This window comes from Thamnophis sirtalis, unplaced genomic scaffold (genome assembly GCF_051295495.1).
Source record: "Thamnophis sirtalis isolate CommonGarterSnake01/CBP01778 unplaced genomic scaffold, rThaSir2_p1.2 scaffold_8, whole genome shotgun sequence".
NCBI lineage: Eukaryota > Metazoa > Chordata > Lepidosauria > Squamata > Natricidae > Thamnophis > Thamnophis sirtalis.
This window is the reverse complement of record NW_028261388.1, coordinates 78,710,245-78,723,241: the sequence shown is the minus strand read 5'-3', so window position 1 is coordinate 78,723,241 and position 12,997 is coordinate 78,710,245. Positions and strand designations below refer to the sequence as shown.

The 12,997-nt window shown below is 43.3% G+C and overlaps 1 protein-coding gene across 10 annotated transcripts in view; it reads left to right on the top strand.

Annotated features, from left to right (window-relative positions):
* Positions 1-12,997, top strand: part of CTNND2 (catenin delta 2) — a 468,899-nt gene that overhangs the window by 212,814 nt on the left and 243,088 nt on the right. For all 10 annotated transcript variants that reach the window (XR_015697560.1, XM_087721965.1, XM_087721966.1 and 7 more), the window contains exon 7: positions 1,246-1,852. Coding sequence is in view for 9 of the 10 variants with exons in the window: in XM_087721965.1 (XP_087578091.1) it covers positions 1,246-1,852 (607 nt within the window). In the remaining variant the exon portion in view is untranslated. The remainder of the gene's footprint in view (positions 1-1,245; positions 1,853-12,997) is intronic.

Here is a 12,997-nt window from a genome sequence, read left to right as displayed (position 1 = left end):
ACGCAGTATCCTTCGAACAACAATTTGTAAGGTGTTGTAGAAAGGTAAAAATAATTTAAAAATCTGCTATAAAAAGAAAGAACAACATTTTAGTGCTAGTTATCAGCTAAGGCCCTCCCCAAAATACCCTAAGAAGTGAGATGTACAATGAGGGCTATTATACTTTGTGTGACCTGTCAAAACCGCGGAGGACAAAATCGCGCTCGACGAAAGCGCGCATTTGACGTCATCACAGCGCGACGAAAAAAATTAAAAATTGAAATAAAATTAAAGTTAAAGCAAGCCGATTCACATAAAGGTAAGGATTAGGTTTAGGGTTAGGGTTAGGTTAAGGGTTAGGGTTAGGTTTAGAGCGTTAGGGTTACGTTTAGCGTTAGGTTAAGGGTTAGCGTTAGGTTTAGCATTAGGTTAAGGGTTACGTTTAGGGTTAGATTTAGGGTTAGGTTAAGGGTTAGGTTTAGGGTTAGGTTTGGGGGGGTTAGGGTAAGGTTTTCGCTTTATTTTTACATTTTTCAATCACAGCGCGATGTTTTCGTCGAGCGCGATTTTGTCCTCCGCAGTTTTGTGGTGGAACCATACTTTGAATATCCCAGTAGACTATTCTCAAGACCCTCTTGGGGGAGAAAATTAGAAGACTATTCTCAAGACCCTCTTGGGGGAGAAAATTGCACGTTACATTTTGTGCCCCTTATGGTGTTTTACACAAATAGGATTATTATTCAGAGTATAAACTTCGCAGTGCAAGTCCATTTCTCCAAGCGTGTTTCGGGGTAGAGATAGGGGGGGGGGGAAACTTGAACGCTGAATCTTTTAAACACTCGGTGACCTTGTTTCGGCTGCGGGATGCTAAAGATGTAACCGCAGTTGCCATAAGCGACACATCCGAGTGAATATAGTAGAACAGCCTTCGAGGGAAGAGGGCGAAGGTGAACTTTATTTAACAACAAACCAGAATATATGCCAAGATGCTCGAGATCTGCTTAAAGAGGGAGCGATGAGCCGAGCCTCAACCTATAAGCGAGGGCATTTGCGCAGTAATTAAGTGCTTATTTTCAAAGCTTGGGGGTCCAACCGCGGTGAAGATTCAAAAATCGTCTTTAATTCCGATTCTCCGGACTGGGTGGCGGGCAGGGAGGGAGGGCTGGGAGTGGACTGGCTAAAGCCGCCTCCTCCTCCTCCGTTGACCGCCTCTCGCCGGCCTGTTTTACTGACTCGCTCTCCCCGCCCCGTCCCCCTCCTCCGCAGGGCACCACCGGCCGGACTGCCCACCTCGCCACTTCGGAGCCGCCGCCGCCGCCGCTCCCGTCGCAGTCGCTGCCCAGGGAGACGTTCGCGCCCAGCCATGGCAGCGCTTTCCACTTCCCGGACACCTCCTGCTCTTCCTCCTCCTCGCAGCAGCAGCCTCACTCGCCGGCTCTCTACTACTCCAGCTCTACGTTGCCGGCGCAGAGAGTGAGCTCGCCCCTGTCCATGCAGCAGGTGGGTTCGCCTACTAAGCTCCAGCGGGCGGGCTCCGCCTCCGAGAGCGGCGGCGGCTGCTACGCCACCACGCAGCGGGTTTCCTCGCCCAAGCAGTCGCCCAGCCGGCTGGCTAAGTCGTACAGCACCAGCTCGCCCATCAACATCGTCGTCTCCTCCTCGGCGGGGCTCTCGCCTTCCCCGATCCGGGTCACCTCCCCGCCCACCATCCAGTCCAACATCTCCTCTCCCATCCATCAGCTGAGCTCCACCATCGGCACCTACGCCACGCTCTCGCCCACCAAGAGGTTGGTCCACCCTTCCGAGCAGTACAGCAAACACTCCCAGGAACTCTACGCCACGGCCACTTTGCAGAGACCCGGGAGCCTCGCAGGTGAGAGAGAATGTGCTCTTTTTTCCCCTCCCCTTTTTCAACTCTGGGAGGCGCTGAAATAGTTCTGTAATCCCGGTCATTTGGATTGTTCTGATTCAGAAAGGAGGGAGGGGTGGGACGGTGATGCTCACCTTCTCCTTCCTTATGGTGTTTTGCACAAATATGATTATTATTCACTTTGCAGAGACTTGGGAGCCTCACAGGTGAGAGAGAATATGCTCTTTTTTTCCTCCCCCTTTTTCAACTCTTGGAGGCGCTGAAATAGTTCTGCAATCCCGAGAACGTTTTGTCATTTGGATTGTTCTGATTCAGAAAGGAGGGAGGGGTGGGACGGTGATGCTCACCTTCTCCTTCCTATCCTCTGTTATAAAAACAAAGAACAACATTTTAGTGCTAGTGTATTCATTATTATTTGCAGAGATCAGGGAGCCTCACAGGTGAGAGAGAATATGAACAACATTTTAGTGCTAGTGTATCAGCTAAGGCCCTCCCCAAAATACCCTAAGAAGGGAGGTGTACAATGAGGGCTATTATACTTTGAATATCCCAGTAGACTATTCTCAAGACCCTCTTGGGGGAGAAAATTACTTTAGGTGCACATTACATTTTGTGCCACTTATGGTGTTTTGCACAAATATGATTATTATTCACTTTGCAGAGACTTGGGAGCCTCGCAGGTGAGAGAGAATATGCTCTTTTCTCCCCCACTTTTCAACTCTTGGAGGCACATCCTCCAAGGTCCCCCGAGATTGCTCTGGTTCGGAAAGGAGGGAGGGGTGGGACGGGAGGGTGATGCTCACCTTCTCCTTCCTATCCCAAGTCCTGGCTTAAGCGATTTCCTGCTGGTAAACTCAACTGTTTCAGTGTCGGATCAAATAAGTGAAGATCCCAACAGAAAATAAGTGAATAACAAGATTGTATTCTCCTAGCCTTGCTGGGGTAGAAGTGAGGCGTTGCTGATTTCATTGGGATTTTGTTATAAAGCAAGAAGTCGATTTAGGTTTGAAATCTTTCCTGTTGACCCTTAACATTCTTTTCCTTTCCACCATACTCTTCTTGCCAGGTAGAAAAGTCCCATGGGAGAAAGCTTTTCTTTTAAATCAGAACAATATATTCCTGGAATGAAGGCTTCTTGTTTAGCTGATGCTACATTATCTTGACGGCATTGCGGTGCTATGAAACAGATTTTTAGAATTATTTCTTGTTTCCATTAATATTAAAGAGTGTTTGATAAGTGCTATGGTTCTCATTCCTTAGGAAACACCTGGTGGCTGTTTCTTTAAAAAAGAAACCCTTGCAATTGAAGAGTAGTTATTGATCTTGGTAATCAGATAACTAAACTGTGTTCTTTTCTGTGGGGAATTTTTGCTGTTGTAAAAACCACTTGAAAGATACTGCTGGAACACCAGCTGTCATGCTCATGTGTTCTCTCCTCTGATTTATGTGGCTAAATGTGACATTTAAAAGAATTAGTTGGGAAGTGTTTTTTTTTCTAATATCTGGAAGATATCCAAGTATCTCTCCTTTAAGGAAGTAAGGGTAGTCAGCAATCTATTTTAGCATTGTGCTGTGTTATTGAAAAACGAGGCAAAATTAAGAAACCGATTTGTTCTCTTAATTGTATTTTTATAATATTCCACCCTTCAAAGCAACGGATTGTAGGCTAGACTGAGAGATGAGGGGGAAACCCTGGGAGAAATGATTGGCAAACACTTCCATAATTCTGTAAAAAGAACAAGCTATTATTCTATCACTGGGAATCAGTCTTGACTTAAGGAGAAGCCCATTTTAATTATTTACTTGTTTGCATTGCTAAGGATCTGCATTTGGTGGTTCCAGTCCTGTGTCCAGATCTTGAAAGGCCTGCATAATAATAAAAGATACATAAGACTATGAAAGATAATAGAATGGTCTGTGGAGTAGTTGTGGTCATGGTTACTACCAGAGAGTGCCAAATATTAAGTTCAGCAAATGGCATGTTGTTTCAATAGTCCTAACGCTTTCCTTTTCCATAGAAGTGAAGAAAGTTGAAAGAAATGTGAATGTTGTGTCCTCCATAGCTTATAGATATAGCACTGTTCAGTGGTGGGTTTCAAAAATTGTTGGAACCTACTCTGTGGGTGTGGCCTCCTTTGTGGGAGTGGCTTGCCACCCATGTGACCGGATGGGAGTGACTTGCCGCCCATGTGACCGGATGGGAGTGGCTTGCCACCCATGTGACCGGATATGAAATTATGAATTAGTACTTAGGTCGGTCCAAGTAGCTATTCAGAAACTCTGGCATTAAAGCATGCAAGTCTTAAAGCTGTCAAGTTACAAGATCCTTGCCGGTGGTGGGTTTCAAAAAATTTTGGAACCTCTTCTGTAGGTGTGGCCTGCTTTCTGGGTCCACTGGTGGGAATCTCTTCTAACCAGTTCAGTAGATTTGACGAACCGGTTCTACTGAATAGGTGCGAACTGGTAGGAACCCACCTCTGGCACTGTTCCTAGGTGGTGTTTCTTATGTGAGGGTTACTCCCTGCAGGCAATACCTGATGGATGTCTAAAAATAGTGTGATTTATCTTTTGTATCATACCGTTGAATACCCATTTTGTCCCTGTTTAGCAAACAAAGGCATTGTTTGCTAAGTCTAGCAACCGATCCACTCAATAAATTACTGTTAGCTAACCTGAGGCCATAAGACTAATTTTCATGCAGCCTTTGAACTAATCTCAAAGCCAAATGCAGAAAATTGGCTCGGGCCTTTGTTAAGAGTGGTGACCTTTTTCTGCAGCCTGGAGCGTGGAATGGAGAGAACACAGTTTCAGAAAGAGAAAAAAGAGGTATCTGAGAAAAAGAGCATCTATATTTAATTTTGGCTCTAGACCCAGCCACTGCCTGCTTTAATCTCACGCAACAGCAAGAAAAAATGGCCTACATTGATAAGTGTCTTCTAAAGTTGTATCTGGGAATCAGTGGTGGGTTTCAAAATTTTTTAGAACCTCTTCTGTAGGTGTGGCCTGCTTTGTTGGAGTGGATTGCCGGCCATGTGACTGGGTGGGAGTGGCTTGTTGGCCATGTGACTGGGTAGGAGTGGCTTGCCGGCCATGTGACTGGGTGGGCGTGGCCAACTTGTAAAATGTGGTGAAACTCACTTAAACAACGTTCTTGCTTAGCAATCAAAATGTTGGCTCAGAAACTCTGGCATTTGAAGCACGCAAGCCTTAAAGCTGTCAAGTTACAAGACCCTTGCACCCCTAACCCTTTAGAAAAAAGCCCCAGGGGTGTTCAAACTTGACAGCTTTAAGACTTGAGGGCTTCAACTCCCAGAATTCCTCCTCCAGTCATGTTGGCTCAGGAATTCTGGCAATGAAGTGTGCAAGTTTTAAAGCTGCCAAGTTACAAGACCCTTGCGTCCCTAACCCTTTAGGGGAAAAAACCCCATGGGTGTTCAAACTTGACAGCTTTAAGACTTGTGGACTTCAACTCCCAGAATTCCTCCTCCACTCATGTTGGCTCAGGAACTCTGGCACTGCAAGTTTTAAAGCTGTCAAGTTACAAGACCCTTGCACCCCTAACCCTTTAGAAAAAAAACCCCAAGGGTGTTCAAACTTGACAGCTTTAAGACTTGTGGACTTCAACTCCCAGAATTCCTCCTCTCGCTCTTCATCTTGATGATGTGCGGACGGGCGGGGTGGGGTAGGAGCTGGAACCGGTTCTAAACGGCACTGTAGATTTGTGGAACCTCTTCTATAGAAGAGCTTAGAACTGGCAGGAACCCACCCCTCCTGGGAATACAAGGACCCTTTCTGTTTGAGGTAGCAGTGATGGATTGAACCTGAGATTATTTGCAGTAGGATTTGCAATGTTTCAGTAAGCCGTGGGTCATTTATAATAGATTAGCCCATGTTAGACCATAAAAAGTCTTTTTGTGGTAATTAAACAAAAAAAGAACAACCCTGAAGCTGTAATGGCAGATTAGGCTCATCACCTTTCTTTCTTTTTTGGTTCCTATTCTGCACTTCTGCACCCTCCCTTCTTCTCTGTATCTCTTCTTCTTCTGGTGTTCCTTTTTGGGCCAATGGAGGGGACCAGGTATGTCTCTTTCTTGCCAGACAGTTCCTTCTGGGACTGCAAGGATGAAGAGAGACCAAAGCATTTGGCAAGCTAGACAGTACAGGTAGTCCTAGATTTACAATGATTCATTTAGTGACTGTTTGAAGTTACAACAACACTGGAAAAAATTGTTTATGACTGTTTTTCACACTTACCATTGTAGCATCCCTATAGTCATGTAATTAAAATTTAGGTGCCTACAATTTATTCCTGTTTGTGATGGCCGTAGTGTCCTGGGGGTCATGCAATCATCTTTTGTGATCTTCTGATAAGCAAAGTCAGTGAGGATGACAGATTCACTTAACAACCATATTGCTAACTTAACAATTGCAGTGATTCATTTAGCAACTGTGGCACAAAAGGTTGTAAATGGCGGGGGGACTCCAGTGGTGGGATATGACCAGTACTCCCTGGTACGGGCGTACCAGTGCTTGCTGGGAGCACCAGGTACTGTTCTGGTACGGTGCTCCGGAGGGCCCGCCCGCTCTCCTTACCGCTATTTGAGCCGATAGGGGATTTGCGCATGCGCACGGAGCGTACGGCGGCTGCGCGATGCTCTGCCGAGCAGCTGGAGCGTCGTGGGAGGTGGGTATGCATGCGCACGCTGCACTCGTGCTGCGCATGTGCACGTGGTGGCCGCCCTCATTTAGCAACAGGAATTTTGGGCTCAATTGTGGTTGTAAGCCAAGGGCTCTCTGTATTAGGAGCCGAGGTGGCGCAGTGGTTAGAGTGCAGTACTGCAGGCCACTTCAGCTGACTGTTATCTGCAGTTCAGCGGTTCTAATCTCACCGGCTCAGGGTTGACTCAGCCTTCCATCCTTCCGAGGTGGGTGAAATGAGGACCCAGACTGTGGGGGCGATATGCTGACTCTGTAAACCGCTTAGAGAGGGCTGAAAGCCCTATGAAGCGGTGTATAAGTCTAACTGCTATTGCTATTAAAAGCAGCAACAACATTTCTATATTTTCCAATTAGAAAAAGCATGTTAGAAAAATGTGACCAGTTAAACTATTCATTTGGCCTGTATTGTACATTCCGGATACCATAGCAGAAAATATGGGTTGGATATATTTAAAAATTTATAAATGTTACTAAAGAAGTAAACAAGAGGCAAAGATTATATTAATACACAAAGTGGATAATATAAAAATGGCCCATGGATCATGAAAATAATTTCCTAAAAGATACTCATCTTATAAAAAAGAAAAACTAATTCCAGAGTAGATGATTATATAATTGAATCATCACCTGCATAGCAAGAACATGTGTTGTTATGGGGCGGGGGTGTAGATGGGACAGAGGAGTCTGCTAACTCAGCAGAGACATATGGGGAAAATGGAAATCAATAATTTTTAAAAACAACCCTGTTTGTTTTAAGAGAAATTACAATTTAGTTTTGGCTCTTATCCCTGCTAAAAAGTTCGAGTGTGCTTGGAATCAGAAGATCTGAGTACCACTTATGCTTAAGTAGGCTGTTTGACTGCCTTTTCTGCTGTTTCTATCCACTGCATTGTATTTTGCTTTTTTTATTGGAGAGAGTTGAAAGTTTGTTTAGTGGGAGCAAATGTCACAGACTGCATCTAAAGGACCTGTTTGTGAACATGTTTTGTTGAAGTAATGAAAAACAAAACTTTAAACATTGAATAAGTTAGCTGTAGTCGCATATCTTTTTGTGTTTGTTTTGTTAAAAAAAACTTGAAAGCCTTTAGGAGTAAACAGTCCTTTTCACAGCGTTTGAGAAATAGCGTTCTATTACTTCTCATCATTTTTCACATGAAAGGTTTCTTGGCTGGCTTATTTGTTGGAAAAATCACTGAGAAGGCCTCCTCCTACAGACTGGCACCAATAAATACCCACAGTCTTGTACAATTATGAATCTTTTCAACTAGGACATTTTGACACATTGCATGTTGAGTGAAATAGCCTAGAGGTGACAATAGTTGTTCTGAAAGTATAAATCAATCAAGATTAACTGAAGCTTTCTTGAATAGTGAATGACAAACTGGAGTTTATTGCTCTTTGAAAAGGTGAAGCACTCTTGTTGCTCTTTTTAATTCTTAATTAAATACGGTTTGATGGTAATACCATTTGCTTATAATATTGATCTGAGTTACTGCCACTCATCCAGTTAATTTGTTCCATAATTCCAAAATTACCCAATTCTTCGTTCAGTGTTTTGAGTGCTTCCAAAAAAGATGTAATCCATTCATGCTGTCAGACCTAAGCTGCAAAAAATCTAGAAAACTACTAGATGGGAGATAAAGATTTCTGTATCTTTTTCTTGCCCAAATTAAACCTTTTGGATTCTTTGCCACTCAAATCTTATCATTACGTTAAACATTATGTTGTTTCCTAAATTTTATTACTTATTCTTGAACATAGTATGTGATTCTACAGTATGGGTAAATTGGAAGAGGAAATAATAGTAATCACAAACATAACTTTTTTCAAAATAGGAAAAAAAATAAGACTTTGTTTGATTTCTGTTGTTGAAAGTGGGGAGGGGGGTTGCTTTATATTTTGTACACGCTAGAAATTCAAGTCTTGTTCATGATAGATTATGACATCTCAGGAGAGGAAAACTGAACAACCTTTTGTTATTTGTTTCTTAGTACTTTTTTTAAAATTCCACTGACTAATGAACTCTTGAATCAAAGGATGTCTTTGTTAAATATAAAACACTTGCCAGATCTCTTCAATTAAACTCTTTAGAATCATGGTTACTAGAACTTAAAGTGGCAGGATGGGGGGGAATATATTTAAGAGAAGTGTTGTAAGAAATGTTATTTTGCCTTCTTACAAATAAAAGCAGGAGTTTTCACCACACACCTTTAAAAGTGATACAATAATGTTGCTCTTCATGTGAAAAATTAGAGCCTCTGTTGTTCCCTGCCCTGAAGGCAGTGATACACTTTAGCATTCAGTAACTTTTTAAACCCTGAGTGATCATAGCTGGCCTTTAACTCTAAGCATCTTATCTTTCCGTCTTTCCATTTAGTTCCGTTTCATGCTTGTGTAAGTAATGGCTATGAGTATAATTTCACAGGTTTGCCTCTTTGAAAATGCTGCCGGATAAGAAATGTATGCTGTTGTGTGTAGATATCTTTTAGGCCGCTCTGATGTGGAAGATTTTTCCTTTTGTCACACTTTCCCCATAGCTGTTTAAAACAGAGTGCATGTTGCACATTGATCAGAATATAAAACATAAAGGAAAATAAAAAAATAATGAGAAACCAGGTGGAGGAAAAAGAGAAGAAGAGAGAGTGTGGGGGAAAGCGGAGGTCACCAACTGGTGGTCCGCGAGAAGATTTTGATGGTCCGCGGGGAACCCCGGTGGAGGAGCTGCTCTGGGATGACCAATGGGCCAGTCCCGTGGCTAGAGCTCTGAAATATGGGACCCGCCAGGCAGCTCATGGTGGGGCTGGGGATCTCAGCCATAGAGGGAGATACGTGCAACTTGCAACTTTGCAGGAGATGCAATGCCCAAGGAGTAGTGCAGCCCTCCTCCACCAGAAAGAGGTAATGGTGCTTTTGCGACAAGTGGGGGATTGCGGCGCAGGCAAGCCAAAGCAATGGGTGTCAGCAATCCCCCTGTGGCTTCCTGTTGGCTGAACCCACCACTGGCTGGGCCGGCCCTCACCCTCCCCTCCCACTGACTCCTTGCCTGGCCTGAGAAGGGAAGGGTAGGGGATGGAGATTCACTCCATATTCCAGCGCAGGAGCAAAGCTTCATCTCTTGCTGGATCTTGCAGGTGTTTGTTCCAGCCATGGTTGGTGCTGAGCAACTGAGAGACGCACAACTTCCTCTCCGCCCCAAGACACTGGCTGGCCTGTGAGATGAGAGAGAGGGAGAGATAGAGAAGAGATGAGAGAGAGAAAAGATGAGAGAGAGAGATGATATATGAGAGAGAGAGAGGAGAGAGAAAAGAGAGAGAGAAAAAAAGATATGAGAGAGAGAGGGAAAAGAGATGAGAGAGAAAAGAGATGAGAGAGAAGAGATGAGAGAGAGAAAAGATGAGAGAGATGATATATGAGAGAGAGAGAGAGGAGAGAGAAAAGAGAGAGAGAAAAAAGATGAGAGGGAAAGAGATGAGAAAGAAAAGAGATGAGAGAGAGAAAAGAGATGAGAGAGAGAAAAGATGAGAGAGATGATATATGAGAGAGATATATATGAGAGAGAAAAGAGAGAGAGAAAGAGATGAGAGAGAGAGGGAAAAGAGATGAGAGAGAGAGAGAAAAAAAGATGAGAGAGATGATATATGAGAGAGAGAGATATGAGAGAGAAAAGAGATGAGAGAGAAAAGAGATGAGAGAGAGAGAGAAAGATGAGAGAGAGAAAAGATGAGAGAGATGATATATGAGAGAGAGATATATGAGAGAGAAAGAGAGAGAGAAAAAAGAGATGAGAGAGAGAAAAGATGAGAGAGATGATATATGAGAGAGAGAGATATGAGAGAGAAAAGAGAGAGAGAGAAAAGAGATGAGAGAGAGAGAGAGAAAAAAAGATGAGAGAGATGATATATGAGAGAGAGATATATGAGAGAGAAAAGAGAGAGAGAAAAAGAGATGAGAGAGAGGGAAAAGAGATGAGAGAGAAAAGAGATGAGAGAGAGAGAAAAATGAGAGAGAGAAAAGATGAGAGATGATATATGAGAGAGAGAGATATGAGACAGAAAAGAGAGAGAGAGAAAAAGAGATGAGAGAGAGGGGGAAAAGAGATGAGAGAGAGAGAAAAAAAGAGATGAGAGAAAAAATGAGAGAGATGATATATGAGAAAGATATATGAGAGAGAAAAGAGAGAGAGAAAAGATATGAGAGAGAGAGAGGGAAAAGAGATGAGAGAGAGAAGAGATGAGAGAAAGAGAAGAGATGAGAGAGAGAGAGAAAAGATGAGAGAGAGAGAGGGAAGAGATGAGAGGGAAAAGAGAGAGAAAAGAGAGAGAGAGATGAGAGATCCCAGTGTTTTGTTTTCTGTGGGAAACAAGTCCAAATGGCTCTTTGAGTGTTTAAGGTTGCAGAAACAGGCATCCAAGCTAAGTGCCTGAAGGAACCCATCCCGTCACGGGGAGTCCAGGCGCTTCAGCGAGCAGCACGCTGGAGTTATATTAATGGTCCACGGAAGTTAAAATTATGAATTTAGTGGTCCCTGGGGTCCAAAAGGTTGGTGACCCCTGGGGTAAAGGGGGAGGAAAGGCATTCCAACTCTTTTTAGCATAGTAGAAAATAATAACAAAAAACCTCAATTTTTTTATACACAGAAATATATATACTAGCCATTTCTATAACAATGTAATGTGCATATGCTTTCTATGGATGTTGGTAATTCACAGTGGATGTTGGATTCTGTGGATGTTGGGAATTCATGATGAGGACCTCGTCGATATAAAAAAAAGGTATGTTATTTAGTTGAAAATATTTTATTTGTATTTATTTTTGTGATGATTTTATTTGCGGTCCTATCTTTCCCCAAGGATATCTATACATTGTACTAGGTCTGATAAAGTGGGGTCACTTTGAATGTTCCTTCCTTCAAATATTGCCATTTAGTGGGAGCTGGGTATCTCTTCCTGCCTTTGGAAGGCTCTCCTCCCTGTTAGGCAAGCCACAAAAACTCGGCTTTACCCATAAGGCATTAGGGTAGCGTGAGGCTGGAACCCAATAAGGTTTTCTTATGAAAGTGTAGGGGTGCATGGCAGTTTGAGGATGCTTTCCTGTTTTTATTTTATATAGAGGGAGACATTTATAGTTGTGAGTGGCCTGTTACGTTGCATAAGATGGATAGCTGTTGTGGCCCAGCAGGAGCCGTTGGAGCTGCCACCAGACTCCGACAGCGAGGGACCCTATGAATCGGCTCTGGAGGATGTGGAGGACCCTGGACAGGGTTCCGACTCCGAGCAGGGCGCAGAGAGGCTGGTTGGCCACCAGGAGGCGCCTGAGCCTTGGACCAGTGGGGAGGAGACAAGGGGGAGTGATCCGGACGCCAGCAGTGAGTTGTTCCTGGATGCCCAGCACCGAAGAGCTAATAGGCATCAGGAACAGTGGTGCAGTTACAGGAGGTAATTGCACTCAACTGGTGGTCATTAGGCTCCTCTCCAGACTATAAAAGGACTGCTTGTGCACACGCCCCTCTTGCAGAAGTCAACGCAGGAACTAATGTTGGAGAACATTATTGTGAGCTTGGCAGGCTGGATTGCTGCCAAGGCTTATCTGTGCTGGATTGCTACCCAAGTTTGTCTGTGCCGGTTTGCTGCCAAGGACCTGTCTGTCTGTTAATTAAATGCCGTAACATATCTTTGGTTCGGAGTGTGTTGGTGTGGGACGAGGCGGGTCAGAACAGATAGCTATATAAACTTTTTAATAATTGCATACATACAAATAAATATACTGTTCATGGGATCTTGGTATAGAAAATCATGATTTATTGAATAAGGAATGATAAGCCTGTGATCCATCCCCTTTCCTCAGACACGGGTTTTGGTATCTTAGTTTCATAAACCAGTTTTCTATTTTATCTACAGCAAGCAATAGGATTTAATGTCATGTTTACGGATTGGCTTCTAATTTCACTTGGTAAACTAACATTAAACTTCTTCTGTTTCTCTGTAGCAAAATGGAAAACTGGTTTATAGTAGAGGATGGCATTTCTACCTTCTCTGATTTAATCCATGTAGTCCTTGACTTACAGCACTTCACTTAACAACTGTGGCAAGAAAAGTTGTAAAATAGGGGAAAACTCACGACAAATGTTTCGCTTAGCAACATAAATTTTGAGCTCAATGATGATTGTAACTCAAGGACTGCCTGTATTTGCATTCCCTCCCCCACATCTCTTGTTCTGTTGGTTGCAATGTTTGATGCTGACCTAAAACCATTATCAAGAATAGACTTGAAATATATATGTAGTTTTAAAAAGCAAAACAACACTGTAAATATGAAACCAGGAAACAAGAAATCATTATATTCCTTGAAATAAATATTTCATGTGATCTGAGCAAGGGCTGGCTTTTAAGATATTTGTTTGATATTCCTGGGTTATACTTTTAGTGCTGG